Below are 23708 nucleotides of genomic sequence, written 5' to 3' on the forward strand. Positions count from 1 at the left end.
CTGACTCCTGGCTCTGTGCTCAGGGATCTCCCTGGAGGGCTCCAGGGACTAGATGGGGCTCGGGGGTCAAACCCGGGCCAGCCGCATGCGAGGAAGGGCCTTTCCCACTGCATTATCTGTAGCCTATTCTTGCTTTGTTGGGGTCACACCTGGCTCTGGTTCAGGGGTCACTGCTGGCGGGGCTCAGGGACCCTCCGGGATGCTGGGAGATTGGAGCCCTTTTAGCAGAGCACAAGACAACGCCCTCCCCGCTGGGCTTCCGCGCCCGCCCCAGGTGGTGGACGTTTTTGATGCCATTTCCCAAGGCCCACGACCCATGTGCCGTTCCCTCTCCGCAGATCACGCTGATGGATGCCAACTACGTCATGGACGAGACTCTGGGGACGGCCACCTTCCCCGTCTCCTCCATGAAGGTGGGAGAGAAGAAGGAGGTGCCTTTGGTGTTCAACCAAGTAAGTGCCTCGCTCCAGTGTGGTGACGGTGAAGCCTAACTCAGCCATTGTAGCCATTCACTCACTCACTCGTCCACATGCAGTTACTTCTGTAAGACTCAGTAAGTGTCTGCGGGAGTATTTCTGCTCCAGACAGTTGTGAAGTGATCAGGGCCAGGCAGAGGAGGGTCATCGCTGCCTTTGGATTCCAGATTGGCGTTAGTTCTGAGATGTTTTGCTTTCTCTCATGGGGGGTCCCACCCGGCGATGCCCGGGGCTGACTCCCAGCTGTGCACTCAGGAATCACTCCAGGCGGTGCTCGGGGGACCCTGTGGGATACTGGGGATCGACCCGGGTCGGCCGAGTGCCAGGCAGACGCCCTCCCTGCAGTGCTGCTTCTCCAGCTCCGTTCTCGCCCCAGTCTTGCTCACCGGGGGTCGGGGACCTGCCCAGGTCTGCTCGGGGCTGTCCCTGGCTCTGCTCAGGAGTGACTCCTGGTGCTTGGGGGCCTGGGCAGTGCTGGGCATGTGAACTGGGGCCTGCCACGGGCTGGCCGGTGCTTCAGCCCTGGGCTGCCCCTCCCACCCCTGGAAGGCTCGGCAGAGCGACCCCTGTGTGTTGGCTATCGTCGGAAACAAACTCACTGGTTTCCCAGCGAAGTGTCAGCCGCAGGGTTGGGGCCAGGGTGGGCGTTCCTGGTGGGGGCCCCCGGGCTGGCTGGCTTTGTCTCGTCACGCTCGCCAGAGTCTCCGTGCCCTGGACCCCAGCCCTTTACCAGATGACCCGGGGCACCGTCGGGCGGAAGCTGCTCTGTGTCCCCTGGCCCCTGGCTGTGTCCCCTGGCCCGTGTCCCCTGGCCCGCATCCTGTCCCCGCGCACCCCTGAGCCGTCTGTCCTGTGGAGACAGTCTGTCTGCCCTGCCCCGGGTGTGGGTGCTGCCTCACCCCTGCCCTGTCCCAGAAACACGGACGCTCTGGCTTCTGTCCTTCCTGTGCAGAGTGGCCGGGCGACGGAGGCCCGGTCGTGGGCACGCAGGCCCCTGTGCCGGCAGTGTCGGGGTTGGGGTGCTGGGTTGTGCTCCTGGAGAAAGGGGTGGGGTTTGGCTGTGCTGGGCTAAGGGGAGGGGGCATGCAGGGGTGGAGAGAGGAGGGGCATTCAGGGATAGAGGAAACAGGATGATGCAGGGGGAGAGGGGAGAGGGGTCTTTGAAGGGGTGCAGGGATGAAGGGAGAGAGGCCACATCAGGGTGGAAAGGATGGGGTTTTGCAGAGGGAGGAACCGTGTAGGGGTGGAGGGGAGGGGGGTCGTGCAGAAACGGAGGGGGCTGTGCAGGGGTGGAGGGAGGGAACCGTGCAGGGGTGGAGAGGAAGGACTTTTGTAGGGATGGAGAGACGGGGTTGTGCAGGGGTGGAGGGGAAGGGGCTGTGAAGGAAGGGAGGGGGCTGTGCAGGGGTAGAGGGAGGGTGTCATGTAGGGGTGGAGGAAGGGGTCGTGCAGGGGTGGAGGGAGGGTGTCATGCAGGGGTGGAGGGCGAAGGCCGTTCGGGGGTGGAGGGGAAGAGGCTGTGCAGGGGTGGAGGGCAGAGGCCATGCAGGGGTGCAGGGCAGAGGCTGTGCAGGGGTGGAAGGCGGAGGTTGTGTGGGAGTTGAGAGCAGAGGCCGTGCAGGGGTGGAGGGCGGAGGTTGTGCGGGGGTGCAGGGCAGAGGCTGTGCAGGGGTGGAAGGCGGAGGTTGTGTGGGAGTTGAGAGCAGAGGCCGTGCAGGGGTGGAGGGCGGAGGTTGTGCGGGGGTGGAGGAAGGAGGCCGTGCAGGGGTGGAGGGAGGGCCTTGCAGGGGTGGAGTGGTCACTGCTGCGGTCCAGGGGGCCCAGGAGAGCGTCCCTTGCTCCTGGGGGGGGACTGGCCGCTGGCCGGGCAGAGGGCACCTGCCTGGTGGAGTGGAGACCCACGCGGGGGCAGGCGGTGGGGACAGTGGTCGGGTCCCGGGGTCACGTGGTGCCTCGGCCGGGCCCAGAGGAAGGGGTGGGGGTGCCAGCCGCTCCTGCCGCGTGTGTGTAGGGCCGCGTGTGTCTTGGCCGGGAGCCGTGTGCAGGCGGGCCCTGTCTCCCTGGTGACGAGGGCCTCCGGCCCCCACGACACACCCCGGGGCCCGGCCCCTCGCGAAAGCCTTCCCGGCTCTCTCTGAGGCGACCGGCTCCTTCTCGGCGGTTCCTTGGCTTTGCCCGCCGGGAGTGTGTGGGCTGCGTGACTGCCCGGGGTTTCCCGCCCTCCCAGGCGTGTTGCAAGGCGTTTTCTCCTCGGGGAGCTTTCCCCCCCAGACGGGATCCAGAAGGTTCTGTGTGACCGTCCCCTCCCCGGACAGTCCCCGCGCTCAGTACCCGCTGTTCCCCAGCTGTCTTGGGGAGGCCCCAGTGGAGCTCTGGAGCGGGAACAAGACAGCGTGTGGGACAGACGCCGTCCGAGTCACTCACAGACCAACCGTGACTCTTGTCTGGAGCCAGCCCTGCTGTTGGCTGAGAACGGAGCCGGTTCTGTTTGTCCTGGGGTTCCTGAGCGTGAAGTCTGCAGGGATGGCGCAAGGCTCGGAGAGTTCCTTGCATGGGTGCCTGTGTGGGAGGGAAAAGCTGAATTGTGGTGACCCTCTCCTTACCCACCGGAGTTTGCAGACTCTGACACACACCGAGCACTGTGTGGTGAGCACAGCACAGAGACCAGTGTCAGATTATCTCTTGGTCGGAGAGGCACCTGTTTTTTGTTGTTGTTGTTGCTGTTGTTTGAAGTTAAACAGATTTTATTTGGAGGGTTTTTGAAGGTGTGGAGGGGGAGGGAGGGAGGGAGAGACAGAGAGACGAGAAACAGAGAGGCAGAGAGAGAGAGAGACAAACAGAGAGAGGGAGAGAGAGGAGAGAAGGAGAGAGGGAGAGAGGGGAGAGAGAGGAGGGGGGAAAGACGAAGAAAGAGGGAGAGAGGAGAGAGGTGAGAGAGGAGAGAGAGAATAGAGGGGGGAGAGAGGGAGAAGGAGAGAGAAGAGGAGAGAGGGGGAGAGAGGGGGAGAGAGAGAGAAGGAGAGAGAGGAGAGAGGGGGAGAAAGACAGGGAGAGAGAGGAGGGGGAGAGAGGGAGAAAGAGGGACAGAGGAGAGAGAGGAGAGAGGGGGAGAGGGGGAGAAAGAGAGAGGAGAGAGGGGGGAGACAGCGGGGAGAGAGAGTAATGTGCAGAAGAGAGGACCCGGGCTTCTCCAAGGGCGGAGAGCCCCTACACACACCCCAGCATTAGACACACAAGCATCAAAGTCCACAGCTCAAGAGGGGAGATGCAGGCAACACGTGTGCTCAGCCACATGGGCACAAGCAGCACATGGGCTGGGGCAGCCAAAGGCATGATTTTATGCAGATAATTTCTGTGCCTTATAAAATTCAGCCCTCCAAATCATCCAGGATCTTACTCTAATTTTTTTTCCTTACTTTGGGTCCCACCCAGCGATGCTCAGGGCTGACTCCTGGCTCTGCACTCAGGGCTGACTCCTGGCGGTGCTCAGGGGACCCTCTGGGATGCCGGGGATCGAACCCAGCTTGACCCCATGCAAAGCCAATGCCCTCCCGCCCAGCAATTTAATAAATTCTTAGATATGGACTTAACAACCCTGGGATCAGATACAATGATGTTTCTATCAATTGATTTTCTAGACGTATTGATTTCAGTATTGCAACTTTGTTATCTCATCAATTATAATTCTAGGGTGCTATCAATAGTTGTGGCTTTTTTCTACATTAAAATTAAAAACAAAAAAACATTTGGGCAGTCTTTCTGTGCTGTGAATGATACCAGGAGAGGGAGTTTGACCCGTGCTAAGTAATAACTCCTGAAGTTACTTAGCCAGTAAGGGGGGGTCATGAAAGGTAGCTAAATAATTGAGTCTTGAACTATACCTCTGCCAAACCATCTTTTAGAAAGTTTTTAAAAAACAACCTGGAAGGGCTGGAGTGATAGTACAGTAGGTAGGGTGCTTGCTTTGCATGGAATCGACCCGGCTTCAATCCCAAGCATCCTCTATGGTCCCCTGAGCACCACCAGGAGTGACTCTGAGTACAGAGCCAGGAGTCAGCCCTGAGCACTGCCAGGTGTGGTCCCAAGACAAAACAAAAAGCAATAACCTAGAACCCTAGAAATGATTAGGATGTATGTTGCCTTCACCTCACTCACTGACCTGACCTGGCTGGTGGATCCATTTTAGGTCACTGAAATGATCCTGGAGGTGTCTCTTGAAGTTTGGTAAGTGCACTTATTATTTACTTACTCTGGGGATGTAAAGTGTTGTCTAAGTCGCTGAGAGAATTAAGTAAATATTGTTTAATCATGAGAGAATTAGCCACTGCAAGACAAGCCCGACGGCTTTGGAAGGTAGAAGTGCCTCGAAAGGCTGTCCTTGGATCTTCTCCCACATGCTGCAGTGTGTGAGAAACACCTTCCACCTGCTCGTTCCACTGCTTAGTTTCCTGAGGCTTGGTAATAGTAGATCTCAGAAACGTCCTCCTGTTGCTTCGCTTTGGGTTTGGGGCCACACCTGGCGGTGTCAGGGGCGATTCGGAACCAGGTGGGGTAGCAGGATCAGAATCGGGTCCATGGTCCTGTCCATTCTCTCCGGCCCCGAGGAACAGTGGGTCACATCTTCCCCCCCTTCTGCATCTCTGCATAGAAATGAGTGCAGGTATTTTAATTTATTGGGGTTTGTTGTTTGTCTGTGGGTCACACCCAGCAGTTCTCAGTGCTGACTCTGACTCAGTGCTCGGAGCCCACTCCTGGCAGTGCTCACAGGACCAGTGTGGTGCCAGGATGGACCCTGGGTCAGTTCCAGCCGTGCTCTCACCCCTGCCCACTTACTTTCTGCTGTTGAGTCGGGTTACTCACAGCAGATGAGAGGAAATGGGAGTTCTTTGTTTGTTGTCAGGCCTCACACCTGACTCTGTGCTCAGGGGTCGATTTCTGTGGGCTTAGGTGACCCCAACCCAGCTCCATACAAGGCCGGGGGCCTGCCCACTGTTCGATCTGGCCCCTGGGAATTTTGTTTTTCTTTTTGGGTCCCACCCGGCGATGCTCAGGACTGACTCCTGGCTCTGCACTCAGGAATCACTCCTGGTGGTACTCGGGGGACCCTAGGGGATGCTGGGAATCGAACCCGGGTCGGCCACGTGCAAAGCAAATGCCCTCCCCGCTGTGCTGTTGCTCCAGCCCCCCGAGATTTTATTTTTCTTTTTGGGTCCCACCCGGCGGTGCTCAGGGCTGACTCCTGGCTCTGCACTCAGGAATCACTCCTGGCGGTGCTCGGGGGACCCTATGGGATGCTGGGGATTGAACCTGGGTTGCCACGTGCCAGGCCAATGCCGTCCCGCTGTGCTGTTGCTCCGGCCCCCCGAGAATCATTTTTATAAAAAGTACAGAACTGGAACCCTGAGACTCCCCGTGTTCTCGGTCGTCAGGGGCGTCACAGAGGCTGGGTGCTTGCTCTGGTGGGCCCAGAGGTGAAGGCGCTGGCTTCCACGTCTGGGTGACACGCAGCACTGGGGCCACTGGGAGCTTGCCGATCCTCGCCCGCCTCCCTCGGCCTCCCTCCTCTGTCCTCTCTCCCTGTCCTGTGGGTCCCCCATCCCACACACGCTCTGCGTCACTATCCCGTACGTTGGCGTGCACCCTCTTATGTTTCTCTTCTTTTCTCCCCCCAAATTTTATTTTACGAAACACCGTGAGTTACAGTCCTTCCTCGTGGGGTTTTGACCCACCGTGTTCCCTCACAGCCACCAGGACTGTTCCCCCCATCTGTGTCCCTGCCCCACAGCCCACCCCCACACCCAGCCCCTGCCGGCCCCCGTGGCAGGTCCCCAGGTGCTTGTAAATTAGGGTATTACGGTCTGGGGCTTCGACTTCCATATTGCACAGAGGGTGGGGGGGCTTCCCTGGGGCCGTCCCGGCACCCCCCATGCTCCACAGGGGTGATTCCTGGGTGCAGAACAGGAGTCACCCACAAGCACTGCTCGGTGTGGCCCAAGAACCAAAACCAAAAAAACAACAAAATACCCCAAAGATGGTATATTTGGTGTGATTAGAAATATGTGTATTCGAAAGCTATTTGGTTTCACATTCTTCACTTTTTCAGTGAGTGCCATGTCACGTAGGAAAGGGGGCAAACATCACTGTAGCATTGCAGCACTGTCGTCCCATTGCTCATCGATTGGCTCGGGCGGGCGCCAGTCACGTCTCCACGGTGAGACTTGTTGTGACTGTGTTTAGCATCTCGAATACGCCACGGGGAGCTTGCCAGGCTCTGCCGTGCAGGCGGGATCCTCTCAGTAGCTTGCCGGGCTCTCCGAGAGGGATGGAGGAATCGAACCCAGGTCCGCTGCATGCGAGGCAAATGCCCTACCCGCTGTGCTATTGCTCCAGCCCAGGGCAAACATAAAAATGTAAAAAGCACCTACAAAAAACCATCTGTTCATAAATCATATTCACAGTGAAGTTGAATTAAACTCCACTGGTATATGTTGTTATGCCTTGACTCAAAATTGGGTTTTCTTTTAAAAGAAAGTTCATAGTTCATTTTTCCATGCATGGTGGGGTGTGTGTGTGTGTGTGTGTGTGTGTGTGTGTGTGTGTGTGTGTGTGTGTGTGTGTATGGAATGGCGGGATCAGTCCCAGTTGATGGCGTGTAAGGCCAGCGCCCTCCTCCTGTCCTGGGGTTCTAGTCCAGAGCTTTCTCTTTCACTATATACAATAAGACATTTAAATTCCTGAGTCAGAGCTAATGCATCTGAGATCCCAGGAGAGGCCATCGGTGCTCAGAGCCTCCTCTGGCCAACTGCCCTCTCCTGTCAGAGACCTCCTCTGGCCAACTGCCCTCTCCTGTCAGAGACCTCCTCTGGCCAACTGCCCTCTCCTGTCAGAGACCTCCTCTGGCCAACTGCCCTCTCCTGCTCAGAGACCTCCTCAGGCCGACTCTTCTCTCTCCTGATCAGAGACCTCCTCAGGCCGACTCCTCTCTCCTGCTCAGAGCCTCCTCTGGCCGACTCCTCTCTCCTGTCAGAGACTCCTCAGGCCGACTCTTCTCTCTCCTGCTCAGAGACTCCTCTGGCCGACTCCTCTCTCCTGTCAGAGACTCCTCAGGCCGACTCTTCTCTCTCCTGCTCAGAGACTCCTCTGGCCGACTCCTCTCTCCTGCTCAGAGACTCCTCGGGCCGACTCCTCTCTCCTGCTCAGAGACTCCTCGGGCCAACTCCTCTCTCCTGCTCAGAGACTCCTCAGGCTGACTCTGTTCTCTCTCCTGTCAGAGACCTCCTCTGTCCGACTCCTCTCTCCTGCTCAGAGCCTCCTCTGTCCGACTCCTCTCTCCTGCTCAGAGACTCCTTGGGCCGACTCCTCTCTCCTGCTCAGAGACCTCCTCAGGCCGACTCTGTTCTCTGTCCTGCTCAGAGACCTCCTCGGGCCGACTCTGTTCTCTCTCCTGCTCAGAGACCTCCTCAGGCCGACTCTGTTCTCTCTCCTGCTCAGAGACCTCCTCAGGCTGACTCTGTTCTCTCTCCTGCTCAGAGACCTCCTCAGCAGACTCTCCTCTCTCCTGCTCAGAGCCTCCTCAGGCTGACTCTGTCTCTCTCCTGCTCAGAGCCTCCTCAGGCTGACTCTGTCTCTCTCCTGTTCAGAGACTCCTCGGGCTGACTGTCTCTCTCCTGCTCAGAGACCTCCTCAGGCTGACTCTGTTCTCTCTCCTCAGAGCCTCCTCAGGCTGACTCTGTCTCTCTCCTGCTCAGAGCCTCCTCAGCAGACTCTTCTCTCTCCTGCTCAGAGACCTCCTCAGCAGACTCTTCTCTCTCCTGCTCTGAGGCATCCTGGGGTGCTCGGGCGACTTCTCTCTCTTGCTGCTTCTGGCTTCAGGGGCCTGCAGTTCTGGGAGAGGCTGGGTGGGTTTCCGCACAGGAGAGGCACTGAGAAGTGTGTCTCATGGGTGCCCCTGGCTGGCACCTGGGAGGAGCTTTGCCAGAGTCATGTGCCAGGAGGCCCCCCCCCCCCCCCCGCCGAGGGGGCCCAGGGTTTCTTCTCCGGCTCTCACCACAGCTGTCTTTGATCCACGGAACAACATGTTTGCTGATGAGCCCCAGAAAACATGCCTTGGATCATTTGCGTTTACAAAGTCTTGGTCTGGGGGCCGGAGAGATGGTGTAGTGGTTAGGACACTTGCCTTGCATGAGACAGACCTGGGTTCCATCCCTGGCACCCCATAGGGCCCCCTGAGTACAGAACCAGGAGTGAGTCTGAGCACTGTCTGTGCACCCCCAAAAAAGTCTTGAGTGATAGTGCAGAAGTCAGAGAACTTGCTTTGTAAACAGCCAATATGGGTTTGATCCCACATCCCATGGGGCCCCCCCAGCACCACCAGGGTGATCCCTGAGCACTGCTGGGTGTGGCCCCCCAATTAATTAACTAGTTAAAGTCTTTGTCCAGAATCTTACTCTGGTTACTCAGGGCAGCCACGTATGTGTGTGTGTGTGCATGTGTGTATGAGTGTGTATGTGCATGTCCATGAGTGTGCACATGTGTGCACATGCATGTGTGTGCGTGTGCATGTGTGTAAGCATGTGTGTGCATGTGTGCACCCGCATGTTTGTGTGTCTGTGTGCGCACATGCTCAGGATTCCAGGGCTCTGTGCACAACTGTGGGATACCCCAAGGTGCCGCCTCAGTCACCTCATCCCGTCTTCCCTCAGCTCGTCCCCCGACCTGCGGTTCAGCATGGCGCTGTGTGACCAGGAGAAGGCCTTCCGGCAGCAGAGGAAGGAGAACGTCCGGGCGAGCATGAGGAAGCTCCTGGGTACCGACAGCGCCGGGGACCTGAGCTCGGCGCGCGAGGTGAGCCGGCCCTTCCCCGCCTCCTCCTCCTCCTCCTCTTCCTGTCGTCAGACCCTCCTCCTCTGGCCTGAAGCTGCAGTGCTCTCCCTTTGGTTTCTTGTGTTTTGTTGCGGGGCCACCCCTGGCAGTGCTCAGGGATCCCTCCTGGCTCTGCACCCAGGGCTCACTCCTGGGCCTCTGGGGACCCTGTGGGTTGCAAGTGCCCTCCTCTCGCTGGTCCCCCAAGAATGCCTGTAACCCTCTGGTGTTAGACCTCGGGCTTTCTGTGACTTATCTGTAACTTACCATTTTGGGCCCAGCTTGAGCTGAGGTCAGTGTGGCCTCTGCCTCCCCTGATGCCACCTGTGTCTTCAGACTCTGTGAGTCGCTTGAAGTCGTTTCTTCAAATCACTGATTTTCCACTGTTGTGGGATTCCACGGGGATCGTCAGCGAGCTTTTACAGGAGAGAGACAGGGCTGGGATGTCTGTCTGAGTCAGATGTGCGTGGACCATTTTGCTGGGCCAAGGGCATGGCATTTTGGTCTCATTTACTGGGCAGGTGCCACGTTTCAGGGCTTTCTTGCTCTGAAATCAAACTTGGTCAAATAAAGTCCCCAGGTGAAAGTCTCTTGTGATGCGTGATATCCTCTATCTCTCTTCTCTCTCTCCTCTCTGTCCTGCTCTGTCTCCTCTCCTCTCTCTCTCCCTCTCTCCCTCCCTCACACATGAATCCTCCGCAGGACACACACAGGTCCTCCTCAGGACACACACAAATCTCCTCAGGACACACAAATCCTCCTCAGGATACACACAGATCCTCCTCAGGACACACACGGGTTCTCCTCAGGACACACACGGGTCCTCCTCAGGACACACACAGATATCCTCAGGACACACAAATCCTCCTCAGGATACACACAGATCCTCCTCAGGACAAACACGGGTTCTCCTCAGGACACACACGGGTCCTCCTCAGAACACACACGGATCTCCTCAGGACACACTAATCCTCCTCAGGATACACACAGATCCTCCTCAGGATACACACAGGTTCTCCTCAGGACACATATGGGTCCTCCCCAGGACACACATGGATTCTCCTCAGGAGAACACAAGGATCCTCCTCAGGACACATGTGGATCCTCCTCAAGACACACACGGATTCTCCTCAGGAGAACACAAGGATCCTCCTCAGGACACACATGGGTCCTCCTCAGGACACAAGTGTATATTTTGTACATATTTAAAGTCACAACTGTAGTAAGCAGCTTCTATGCATTTTACCTCCCTTCCTGGAGGGAGAATTAGTGCATTTTGGGGGACATATGGGAGCTTGGGTCATGCCAGCTGGAAGGACACAGTGCCACCCTCTTGGAGACTACATGTTGTTTAAAGGGGAGGTCAGGGGGAGATTTGTGGTGAGTAGTTTCTGTGTCCTTTTAGTGGATGTTGACATGCATCAGTGCCTCAGTCCATGTCGCCTGAGTAAGTTTTCTCTAGAGTGTGGTCGGCCTTGTTCAGTCATTCAGGCCTGTGTAGAACAAAAACCAAACTCATCCAGCAAGAGGGAGTCTCTGAGTCTTTGGCATGAAACTGCACCCAGGAGTCGGCTCTAAGATCTGGAGTTTGATTTTTTTAAGTGCACGCAAATGTATCTAAACTATAATTCCAATTTATTCAGGTAGAAACTGTACCTAACTATTAACAATCCCTAAACTTGAGTTATTTTCACTAAAATGTTTGTGGTTCATTAATTATACAAAGACATGGGTATAAAAGAAATCCACCCACCCTTTTGGTCATTTCTCTGAAGAACCCTGACTAATTTGGATTCAAGGAGATAAGACTTTTTATCTACATTGTCAGCCTTTAAAATCTGTTAAAATTCCCCTGAGCAGGTCACAGTTTTATTTTCAAGGCAGAATATTAGCAGTATCTGCCAACCTACCTATCAAGATAGCTTCATCAAGTGCTGTTTTTGGTAAATGATGGGTTGTTTCCTGGAGCCATATGAGAAGTATGAGAAGTATTCATTGATAGCCGTCGAAATTATTTCACGCTTGTTGCTGTTCAGTCTAAATATAACCTGAAGACGCGTAATGGCATTTATTTGTTCCAGTGGTGTATACTTGGAGTCAGGAAAGCAGCTGCATCATGTAACCCCCAGTCCTTTGTCCGAAAGTTACTTCAGAATGAACAAGACGTTCCAAATTAGCCCACGTTCATTGCATAAAATTGTGTTGACCTCATCCCCGGTGCCCCATGAGCGTGACTTCTGTTTGGTGGCAGATGAAACGGCGTCTCTCTGTCACAGTGCTCCATGTTCACGTAGGAGGAGGAAGCAGTGGGTCCAGAAAGCCGGGCTCAGTGGCACCAGCTGCTGTCCAGATTGCACTCCTGACCTCTCCGTGGGCAAGGGCTGCATGTCCCTTGGTGCTGGCCCAAGGGGGCCAGCTGTGGTGGCCTCACTGGGAGGCCGGGGAGAGAGAGGAAGCAAAGTCCCCCAGGAAGCGGAAGTTAGACTCCTGAGTTTCTGATTATTTGAGAGACACGTGCCAAGTAATTCTCATTTCTCTCTGTTTCCTAGTCCTTGAAGGGCATGCTCTGTCTGGTTAGGGGCCACCCCTGTGTGCTCTGGGGACCAGGAGCTGCTGACTCCTGCACGCCGGGCCTGAAGCCCCCTGGACCCACCCCTGCTCACAGGCCGAGGCCTAGACCCCACCCCCACTCACAGGCCGAGGCCTCAAAGCCAGAATGTCAGTGTATCGGGACGCTTCGAGTTCAGGGTCTCACCATTTTGTGAGGAGAGTGGCCCCCAGCACTTCCCCAGTTCCAGGAGCTGGGGCAGGTGGGTGTTTGCACCCCGAGAGGTGCTGGGTAAGAGCGAGACCACCCGACCCAGCTTGGCATGCCCAGGCCTTGCTCTCTAGCCCAGTGACGGGAAAAGGGGTCTTTGATTTTCAGTTGCTCTTAAAAAGGTTATGTATGTGTTTGGGCTGGAGCAACAGCACAGCGGGGAGGGCGTTTGCCTTGCATGTGGCTGACCCGGGTTCCATTCCTCCGCCCCTCTTGGAGAGCCCGGCAAGCTACCGAGAGGATCCCACCCGCACGGCAGAGCCTGGCAAGCTACCCGTGGCGTATTAGATATGCCAGACACAGTCACAACAAGCCTCACCATGGAGACGTGACTGGTGCCCACTGGAGCCAATCGATGAACAATGGGAAAACAGTGCTACATATTTGTTCATTTGATTTTTTTTTTTTTGCAGTGCTGGGATCAAACCCTGGGCCTCATTCATGCGAGAGCTCCCTCCCGCTTGCTGTCTCTTTAAACTAATATAATTTGTTACACTGACCATGTTATTGGTCACATGTAAGTCTATGTGACGTAGAGTTGTGATAATTACAGTATGTGGTCCATGAAAATAGGCACGTCTAGGTGATCCGTGAAAGGGTTAATTATCAGCCCAACCATTGATTGACTGCTTGATTATTCAGTTTTTATGGACAGTCACCTGGCATGTATCCAAATATCTAACTTAGAAATATGACTTCTTTTATGTTATTATTTATCATTAAAATAAGATTCTCTTTTATTAAATTTTTTATAAAGTAGATTATGTTTATTTGGGTTTTTGTTTTTTTGGGGTTTTTTTTTTTTTTTTTGGTTTTGGGGTCACACCGGCGGTGCTCAGGGGTTACTGTCATTCTTGGTGCGCTCAGGGGACCCTATAGGGTGCCAGGGATCAAACCCAGGTGGACTACATGCAAGGCAAATGCCCTCCCCGCTGTCCTGTCTCTCCAGCCCTTTTGTTTACACTCTTAAAAATACTGGAAACTCCAAGGGGATTTTGTCTGTGTGGATATCAAGGTTTGCACTGCTAGGAAGCTCAGCACAAGAACTATTTGTTTCAGATAGTCGGTCTCTCTTGTCTGAAACGTACCACATTTTATGAGAATGGAAAATGTTTTATGAAAGTAACCTATTAGGGCTGGAGCGATAGTACAGTGAGGTTAATTCTCAACACCTTAGATGGTTTCTTGAGCCCCTTAGGAGTAATCCCTAAACTCAGAGCCAGGAGTAAGCCCAGAGCACAGCCGGTGTGCCCCAAAAATGAGAAGAAAAAAAGAAAGTAACACAAAAGTGAGCTGAGCAACGTGGCTGTGGTGTGTGAATTCACAAGAGGCAGAGGGAAATGTTGAATTTTCTCACCTACTGGTTCTGGGAAACTCAATCAGAGCACACTGAGGCAGGTGGGAGGCTGCGGGGGTAGAGAGAGAGAAGGGGGCAGAGAGGGAGGAGGAGGGAGAGAGAAAGAGAGGGAGAGAGGCAGAGGGAGGGAGAGAGAGGGAGAGAGGCAGAGAGAGGGAGGGAGAGAGAGGGAGGGAGAGAGAAAGGGGTAGAGGGAGAGAGGAGGAGAGGGAGAGGAGACAGAGAGGGAGGGAGGGAGAGAGAAAGGGATAAAGCGAGAGGAGGAGAGGAAGAGGGAGAGAGAGAGGCAGAGGGGCAGAGAGGGAGGGAGAGAGAAAGGGATAGAGGGAGAGAGAAGGAGAGGGAGAGAGGCAGAGGGAGGGGGAGAGATAAAGGGATAGAGGGAGAGAGGAGGAGAGGGAGAGGAGGGAGGGAGAGAGGGAGGGAGAGAGGAGGAGAGGGAGAGGGAGCAAGAGAGAGAGAGAGGGAGAGAGAGAGAAAGGGGTAGAGGAGAGAGGAGGAGAGGGAGAGAGGCAGAGGGAGGGGGAGAGAGGGAGAGAGGCAGAGAGGGAGGGAGAGAGGAGGAGAGGGAGAGAGGCAGAGAGGGAGCGAGCGAGCGAGCGAGCGAGAGAGAGAGAGAGAGAGAGAGAGAGAGAGAGAGAGAGAGAGAGAGAGAGGCCCAGAGAGGCAGAGAGGGGGAATGAGCGCGAGAGAGCACGGGAAGGAGGCGGAGACCCTCTCAGACCATGTCACCACTGCAGACCCTCAGCACCTAGTGAGCTCCTGGCGAGTTTTCAGAACTTTGCTCCCACCCCACGAGGCAACACCCCAGGTCTGCAGGCGAGCACTGGCTTCCCGAGCCCCCGGCACACACTGTGGGTTCTCCTTGCTGCCTCCGTCTCTCTGAGCTCCTGCTGTGGCCTGGCCCCTCGCTCAGGTCCACGGGGGCTCTTGACCCCGACCCCGCCTGCCGGCCTGTCTCCTCCGGCCTGGACGTCCTCCCTCTCTGGAGAGTCAGAGCGTGTGAGGCGGCGTGACGCCCCGTGCTCCCTCTCTGGAGAGTCAGAGCGTGCGAGGTGGCGTGACGCCCCGTGCTCCCTCTCTGGAGAGTCAGAGCGAGCGAGGCGGCGTGACGCCCCATGTTCCTCCGAGGCAGGAAGGGTCCCCGTGGTCTGACGTGCGCGTCTGCTTGCTCCGCAGGTGCCAGTGGTGGCCATCCTGGGCTCCGGCGGTGGCTTCCGGGCCATGGTGGGCTTCTCCGGCGTGATGAAGGCGCTGTACGAGTCTGGCATCCTGGACTGTGCCACCTACGTCGCTGGTCTCTCTGGCTCCACCTGGTCAGTACTGCCTGCCCGTCCGCCCCGCTCTCGGCCTCAGGGAACTCGGGAAAATGGGGCCTGACTTCAGAGGACTCTGGTTCCATCTGATGCAGCAATGCACCCCTTCAAACAAGCAGCCAGGAAGGCGGGCGGAGCAACAGCACAGCGGGGAGGGCGCTGGCCTGGCATGTGGCCGACCTGGGTTCAATCCCCGGCCTCCCATAGGGTCCCCCGAGCACTGCCGGGAGTGATCCCTGAGCTCATAGCCGGGAGTCAGCCCTGAGCACTCCGGGCGGGACCCCCAGACCAGATGTGTAGAGCCACACTTTCAGAGCTGCTAACGCCTCCCGGGTTGGGTTGACTCTGGAATTGTCGGTTTCTTCTGCAGATTTTCCTTCGCTTTCACTACGCACATTTCTTGTGTTTCTTCTGTCCAGTGAACAGCACTTGCTGAGGTGTTTCTAAGCAGACACCACGAGTGCACTCACGGGCGTGTTCTCAGTCCTGAGGCTGTTCCTTATGAACGTCTCTTTCTCCCGGAGAGCCTGCTGGCTTCAGAAGGCACCTGGGCTTCTGCAGCCCCTTCTTCCTGGTGGCGCCCTCTTGGCCATGATGACTATGTACCTAAAAACCATTTTTTTCTTTTTTTCCTTTTTTTTTGGTCACACCCGGCCAATGCTCAGGGCTGACTCCTGGCTCTGCACTCAAGAGTCACTCCTGGAGGGGCTCAGGGAACCCTATGGGATGCCGGAAATCGAACCTGGGTCGGCTGCATGCCAGGCAAACGCCCTCCCCGCTGTGCTATCAATCCCGCCCCAAGGCGTTTTTTTTTTTCAGGGTACCTTCATGTCCACAGTGAGTTTGGTCATAAACCTACTCCTCCTAGGTCTAAGCCTGTTTGTACGTTAAAATGCAGTGAAATACCAATAGAAAGAGCAATAAAATTCTTCTTAGGTATCTGAAGAGTGGGAGTACCCTACACCACCTATAATTTAGTCTTCCTACGATTTGCTGACTTGTAATCTCTCCGCCATCGTGGCTGATGCGTGACTCACTGCATATTCATTTTCCTCTGTAGGGCAGATAGACAGAAATGCGAGATATCTCACTAGATAGAAGAGCAGCTCTGAAAGCAGAAGGCAATAAATTATTGCTTTGGGTTTTCCTAACTAGAATTAATCCTTTAAAAGTATTTTAAAAGCTCAGCTAAATTTGGACACAGTTATAACATCATTTATATGTGTAAATTTTCCCCCTTTTTGAGGGGGGTGTTTGCTCAGGGCTTACTCCTGGCTCTGCACTCAGGGATCATTCTTGGTGGGGCTCAGGGGACCTTTTGGGGTGCTAGGGTCGAACCTGGGTCAGAGGCTCTGCCTGCCATATTTTCACTCTGGTCCCTAAATTTCGTTTCATAAATTTAAAAGTCATTTTAAAAGAAGAAACCATGTATATTTTGCTTTTCCTACCTCACAGAAGCACACTTAAAATAAAGAATTCAAGTGGGTAAGGCATTCCCTTGCATGAGACTGACCCAAGTTCAACCTCTGGCACCCTGTGTCGTCCCCCGTCTCCCAGGAGTCATTCACGAGCCCAGGACAGGAGCCAGCCCTGAGCACAGCCAGGGGTGGCCCCAGAACCAGAAGATGAAGTCAGACACCAAGGCCTGCTTAGATGCCTGAAACCAGAGCAGTCCCCGTGACCAGAGGTGCTGTGGAGTTCCTTCTTTCTGGAAGGGAACACGCGTCTCAGCACCCAGGGTTGGCTGAGGCACCGTGCGGGCTGGCCTGGGTCCCTGCCCTGCGGCTCCTGGTCAGCCTGGCCTCCCCTCCGCAGCTCCCGGTCCTGCAGAGACCAGCGGGACAGACCCCTGGCATCCAGGGAGTGAGTCATGTCATTGTAGCGCCAGGGCCTCCCCTGCCAGGCCCTGCCTCCGGAGGAGGCCCCGTCTGCCTAGGGACCCGATGGCCCACCCGCTCCACCCCTCCACACCCCCACTCTCGCCCCTCGCCGTTCCTGGGGGGGTCTCCTTGCAGAGAGCCGCACCGTGAGGAGCCAGTGCTCCGTCCCCGACCGTCTCCTTAGACTCACGAGTCGGAAAGCAGGCCCAGAGCCACAGTTGTGGGACGTGCAGTGAGGAGAGGCTGGTGTGTGCACGCAAGGGAGAGAATCCCCTGGAGTCCCGCTGAGCTGCGGGGCTGACGTCCAGCCCTCTCTGTTTAGAGGGGCCGGAAGGAAGCCACGGCCAATGTTCTTCCCTCTGGGCTTTCAATGACAGCGTTGGTTTGCGATGTCGTGACTCCTTCACATCCCACCCCCAGATTCCTTGCCGTTGGGTACCACCGAGAGCTCTCCACACGTGTGCGTCCCCACCCCTTCCTTCTTGCACCACCACCGTTTTCACCAAGCCTGGGAGTTCGGCTGTTTCTGCTGTTCTCTGTTCGAGTTGCTCGTGTTACCCTGAGCCATCTGGGAGTTTGGGCGTTTCTCTCACTTCTAGTTCCCTGAGCATTCTCACCTCACGGTTTTGTCCCGAGACCACCCTCCGTCCCTCTTAATAGGGGACAGAGATTGCCTTCCTCTCTGAGCCTAGTTTCCCTTCTGTTTTCACTGGGGCCAAAAGCAGCAGAGCTCAGGGTCTGTTCCTGTGCTCTGCTCAGTGGTCACTGCTGACCCTTGGGACCGTGTGCGGCCAGGGTTCGGACCCAGGCTGGCTGCTGGCACTGTCCCTCGGGTCCCTGAGATGATGTGGGGCTGATACTTGCTGCCTTGGCCCAGCAGGGACTTGGCGTGAATCAGGTGGTCTCTGCTCTCGCTCTTGGCACAGCCCTCTCCTGCCCCAGCCGTCCTAGGGGTCTGCCCGTTGCTGGCCCCCCATTGTGGCACGCCTTCCTGAGGAGAGGTGAGGCAGCTCTGAGCCCCTCCCCCCGTACGCCGGGACGGAACTCGGAACCGAGGCCTCTCACTGTCACAACAGTCTGGAGAATGTCTGGGGATTGATCGGAAGGAGAGGACGGTTTCGAAAGCTGTCACCTCGGAGGTGCCGGGCCCAGAGATCAGGCTGATGTCAGGGAGCAGGACGAGCTCGTCTCGCCCGCCTCCAGATCTCTCCCGCCCGCCGCGTCAGTCCAGAGGTTCCTTCCAGCTTCAGGATGTCCCCTCCAGGGACGTTGAGGGAGTCACTGCCGGTCTCCGATGTGTGTGAGAATCACTCCTGAAACTATTAGGGGCATAGGAACCCTAAATGTTTGTCCTGAAGAGTCTCACTTACAACTCCCAGGAGGTAAAACATGTATGAAAAACGTTGGGGGGTTAGGGTCACAGCTGAAGTACTCGAGACACTGACGGTGCTCACTCTGCATCAGGATTCACTCCTGGTGGTGATCTCGGGACCGGGTGGGATGTCGGGGATCGAACCCGGGTTGGGCACATGCCCTAACCACTGCACAATCTCTCCAGTCCCCACAGATGATATTTGAAAGCAATTATGTTGTGACTTGGAGGCAAAGACTAAACTGAGAATTACTTCTTCTCTCTAAGTGTGAGCTTGCCGAAATGGCTAAGTGTGGAGCATTTGGGTAGAATTTTTCCTGTCATACGAATACACTAGAGCAACGAGAGGCAAATATAATCAGATTTATAGGAAATAAGTTGAAGCGTTCTTTTTCACTTTTTTTTTTTTTTAATTTTGGCATTGGTGCCACACCTGATGATGCTCCGGGCTTATGCCTGGCTGCACTCAGGAGCCACACCCAGCGGTGCTCAGGGCTGACTCCGGGCTCTGCACGCAGGTCACTCCTGGCAGTGCTCGGGGCAATACGGTATGCAGGGGATCAAACCCTGGTCAGCCGTGGCTGGACAAAGGCCTGCCCTGCTGTACTAGGACTCCAGCCCCTGGTCATTTGCTTCTTACACAGCCCCAGTAGTGAGGCTGAGTGAAGATAATTAGCAGCTACATATGCTGATAAAGAGATCAAAACTGAGACAGCCACAGCGTCTAACCGGCCTGATCTCTCCTGCCTGCCCGGGCGGCCAGCAGGGCAGAGGAGGCTCTGCAGGACGCCGCCTTTGCCCCTCAACGGCAGACAGAGCAGCTGTCTTGGCCGGCTCTACCTTTCCTCCGTGAAGTCTGCCCAACTCACACTCGTGAACTGTGCTGACTCTGGGCCCAGAACTCCCAGCTGTAGCCCAGAGCAATGTTTGATGGCGTCTGTCTCACTTGCCCAAGCCTTCGCCCTCCCCAAACCACGAGTGGGACAGGAAGAAGGGTGGGGAGTGAGAACAGAACCAGAGCAAACAGCGTGCATCCTCTTTGACAGAGCACAGTCGTCACCATCCTTCATGCAGTGAAAGAGGAGAATTGGCTTACGTCTCTGTATGTTTTCACTCTTGAAAAGATCTGCCTCTGAGGGGCTGGGAAGGTAGTGCAGTGGGTAGGGCCCTTGCCTTGCATGTGGCCAAGCCAGATTTGATCCCTGTCACCACGTATGCTCCCCTGAGCCCAGAGCCAGGAGTAAGCCCTGAGCACCACTGGGTATGGCCTGCAAACCAAAGTAATAATAATAATAAGAAGAAACATCTGCCTTTGAAGTTGGCACAGAACCTAGATTTGGAGCCACCTCGGCCCCGAGGAAGGATTCTGTTCATCGACCTTCCGGTGACTAATGCTGAGGGGAGGAGCGAGGGGAGCGGAGGAGTCTGCAGCCCTGCTGGCAGCGGCCCCCAGGGTGGAACGTGCCGTCGGGATCCTCCTCACAGGGCGGTCAAACGCAGAGGAGGAGGGACGTCTTGAATAGTGTGAGTGCGGAGTGGCTGGGCCACTCGGCTGTGGGAAAGGCCCATCTGTGGCAGAGTGATCGCGTCTCATTCCACCAGCCTTGGGAAGAATAATTCCTGACTGAATTAATGGTTACGGACACTATCTGGTGTTTTCTTTATTTGAACATTCCCTTATTAAGAAGTTTCTAATGTATTTTATTTAAAAAAAAAATAGTAACACCGGCAAGACAGTAATAGACAAGTTTTAAAAATATAGCTTAAAAGTAAAGGATTAATCTCTAACCTCTGGAAGGCTTGAGACCCAGCCTAAGCTTTCTGGAATTCAGGAAAAAGCCAAACTATCAGTTATGTAACACATTTAAAACAGATTGAACCTTTGGTTTATGGAGGGAGGAATCATCCTTGGTAATAAAACCAGCAAAGAACTTAAGTGTCCTGGACAAGAGGGATAGCACAGTGGGGAGGGCTTTTGCTTTGCATGTGGCTGACCTGGGTTTGATCCCTGGCATCCCATAGGGTCCCCTGAGCACTGCCAGGAGTGATTCCTAAGTGCAGAGATAGGAGTCAGCCCTGAGCATCGGGGTGGGACCCAAACAGAGGGAGGGAATTAGGGAGGGAGGGAGGAAAAGGGGAAGGAAGGAGGAAGGGACAAAGGAAGGAAGGAAGGAAGGAAGGAAGGAAGGAAGGAAGGAAGGAAGGAAGGAAGGAAGGAAGGAAGGAAGGAAGGAAGGAAGGAAGAAACTTAAATGTCTTTATATAGAATGAGGGGCTGAAGTGATAGCACAGTGGGTAGGGTGTTTGTCTTGCACGTGGCTGACCTGGGTTCGATTCCCAGCATCCCCTGAGTGCAGAGCCAGGAATAACCCCTGTGCATCTCCAGGTGTGACCCAAAAAGCAAAAAAAAAAAAAAAACACAGTTTCTTTATATAGAATGAAGCTCTTCTAGATTGTTCCTAAACTGCCCATCATAGAGGCTCAAAGGGTCTTGATTTTCCTGCTGTCGGTGTGTCCTCCGGGAGGGCCACTGGCCGCTGTCCTGCCACAGCCAATGCCCTCCTGGCTGATCCCTGCTCGGGACGAGGTGGTGGCCCAGGGCTCTTACAGTGCTCAGGAGGGACAAGGACTGATTTGCCTCTGCCATATGCTTGTTGGAAATGTCGGAAGTTCACTTTCTGTCTGACACAGCTTTTACTGCTCTCTCATCTAAAAAAATTGACATGCAGGTGTTACATTCCAGCCTTATCTCAGAGCATTTGATTCTCTGCCAGGATTATTCTGTTTGCTAAAGAACAGTTCAGGATTCTCCTGAATATGGAATGAAGTTATGATTTAATATGAACGATGGGAATAGTTGGGTCTCTGAGAGCTGAAATTGTATGTAGAATGTTCTTGAATTCGTGCTTTTTGTGGGAGGCTGACTCCTGGCTCTGTGCTCGGGATTGCTCGTGGCTTAGCTTGCTCAGAGACTGAACCTCGCCCAGCTGTGTGTAAGGCACAGGCTCTCTCTGCCCGCTTGCTTTTCTTTGTGTCTGTAATTTTCAGTGTAAGCCACCTTAAATGTTACTACTTGAAATGAATAAAATACAAATAAGGGGGCCGGAGTGATAGCACAGCGGGTAGGGCGTTTGCCTTGCACGCGGCCGACCTGGGTTTGATCCCCGGCATCCCATATGGTCCCCAAAGCACCGCCAGGAGTAATTCCTGAGTGCAAAGCCAGGAGTAACCCCTGAGCATTGCTGGGTGTAACCCAAAAAGCAAAAAAAAAAAAAATACAAATAAGAAAATCTATAAATTGTCAGCAAATTTACATGAGGTCACTAAGGGCCTTGAAGTCTCGACTCAAGGCTATTGTATAAAGCAGTAAAATGTTTTTAATGTAAAACACACAGGGAATAATTTTAATTTATGCCTTTCGGAGGAGATGACAGAATAGTGAGCACATCTGACATCAAGCCTCTTTTCTAGTCGTAGAATGTAAGAAGCATCAAGCCACTCCACTTGAGAGTTTTTGTTTGTCTTTGTTTTTCAGTCACACCCAGGGATGCTCCTGGCTCTGCGCTCAGGAATCACTCCTGGTGGTGTTGGGGAGGGGTTCGGGGAGCCCTGTGGCAAACAACCTCCCCCCTGTCCTGTCGCTCCAGCCCCATCAACTTCAAGATCTTTAAGGAGACCCCAGACAGGTAGTTTTTCTCTCCCTGATGACTACAGAAGTAATCTTGATGTTTGGGTGCAATGCTCGAGGGCATTTGGTTTACATTTTCGTTTGGTTGGATGATGCAGTGAAGTGTTCTGTTTTGTTTTCCAGTTTATCTTGCTCTCCTGGTTCAGTAGTTTAATAAACCGTTCCTGCCATGGGCCAGGCATTTACTAGTCATTGAGACCAAAGTGCGATTTAAAAAGCAAAGTTTCCTCAGAAGGAGGCCACAGTTTATCCAGGGAACAGATAGATCCAGACTGAGGTCCTGGTTCACAGGGGAAAGGGTGAGAATAGAGTGTTTGTTGTCTAAACACTAAATTCCACGGTCGGTGGTGATTTCCTGTGTTGCTTTCCCACGAAGCTTCAGCAAGGCCCGAGGATAGAACAGCAGGGAGGTGCTTGCCTTGCGCGAGACCCAGCAGGGTTCTGTTCCTGGCGTCCCACATGCCCCTCGGTGTCACCACACCTCTTCCACCAGTTTGCCCGCGGCCCCGCCCTCTCAGCTCCCCCACGCCCTCCGACTCACTGGTGGGGCCCAGTTCTCTCGTGGGGTACCTCTTGCCCCTTGTGATGCCCTGGCTCTGCGTCTTTAGGTCCCACCGCGAGTGGTCATTCTGTCCCTGTCCCTGTCCTTCCAACTGGCCCCTCGGCACGATCTCCCCCACTTGTGTCCGTGTCCCCACAGATCTTGTCCCCTGGAAGAGCTACATGGTATTCCGTGGTGTTCAGAAGCCACAGTACCCTGACCCACCCACCCGCGGCTGGCCATTTGGGCCATTTCTGTATCTTGGTTGTGGTACAGCGTAGCAGTGAATGTAGGTGTGCACGTAGCCCTCCCAGTGAGTGTTTCTGTGTTGGGGAAGATGCTCAGGAGTGGTGTCTCTGGGCGTATGCAGCTCGCAGAGGCTGAACCAGACGAATGCCCAATGGTGGGTGAGGTTTGAGGTCGCCTGGCCGGCTCCGTGTTCTCAGGGAAACGCAGGATCTCCTTCGATATCTGCTCTTGGCTTTGCTTCCTGTGTGGCCAGTACGCGCCTTCCTCAGATGGGGCTTGGTAGCTCCCACTAGTCTTTGCAGTAACCAAAGACTCGACCGTGTTTGATTTTTCTTATGACAGAAGTCGGCTCCTTTCTTTCTTTCTTCCTTTCTTCCTTCCTTCCTTCCTTCCTTCCTTCCTTCCTTCCTTCCTTCCTTCCTTCCTTTCTTTCTTTCTTTCTTTCTTTCTTTCTTTCTTTCTTTCTTTCTTTCTTTCTTTCTTTCTTTCTTTCTTTCTTTCTTTCTTTCCTCCCTTCCTTCTTTCTTCCTTCTTTCTTCCTTCCTTCCTTCCTTCCTTCCTTCCTTCCTTCCTTCTTCTTTCTTTCTTTCTTTCTTTCTTTCTTTCTTTCTTTCTTTCTTTCTTTCTTTCTTTCTTTCTTTCTTTCTTTCTTTCTTTCTTTCCCTTTTCTTCAGGGACTTCCGTGAATCGCCTCTTCCCTCCGCTCACCCACTCCACTTCCTTTGCAGGTACATGTCAACCTTGTATTCTCACCCCGACTTTCCAGCTAAAGGGCCAGAGGAGATTAACGAAGAGCTTATGAAAAACGTCAGCCACAACCCTCTCTTACTCCTCACTCCCCAGAAAGTGAAGAGATACGTGGAGGCTTTGTGGAAGAAGAAAAGTTCTGGCCAGCCCGTGACCTTCACTGACATATTCGGGATGCTGATCGGAGAGACGCTGATCCACAATGTGAGTCTGCGCCACCCCAGCCTGTCGATGCGACCTAGCAACACTTCCTTAAAAATGCCACTGGGCCTCGCACACGGCTGACCCCGGTGCCAGTCCTGGCACCCCATGGGTTCCCGGGCACCGCTAGGAGTATTCCTGAGTGCAGGGCCAGGAGTAGCCCCTGAGCATCGCCGGGCCTGCCCCCAAACAGCTCCAGTC

The 23708-nt window shown here is 54.6% G+C and overlaps 1 protein-coding gene across 4 annotated transcripts in view; it reads left to right on the forward strand.

Moving 5' to 3' along the window:
* PLA2G4A (phospholipase A2 group IVA) overlaps positions 1-23708 on the forward strand; it is a 104768-nt gene that overhangs the window by 31980 nt on the left and 49080 nt on the right. For 3 of the 4 annotated variants that reach the window (XR_008627425.1, XM_055123076.1, XM_055123077.1), the window contains exons 5-9: positions 339-452; positions 4663-4700; positions 9179-9320; positions 14693-14829; positions 23288-23510. Coding sequence is in view for 3 of the 4 variants with exons in the window: in XM_055123076.1 (XP_054979051.1) it covers positions 339-452; positions 4663-4700; positions 9179-9320; positions 14693-14829; positions 23288-23510 (654 nt within the window). In the remaining variant the exon portion in view is untranslated. Of the gene's footprint in view, positions 1-338; positions 453-4662; positions 4701-9178; positions 9321-14163; positions 14325-14692; positions 14830-23287; positions 23511-23708 lie in introns of those variants that run through there. The other variant, XM_055123078.1, reaches the window with a different exon arrangement.

The sequence above is a fragment of the Sorex araneus genome, chromosome X (assembly GCF_027595985.1).
Source record: "Sorex araneus isolate mSorAra2 chromosome X, mSorAra2.pri, whole genome shotgun sequence".
Taxonomy (NCBI): domain Eukaryota; kingdom Metazoa; phylum Chordata; class Mammalia; order Eulipotyphla; family Soricidae; genus Sorex; species Sorex araneus.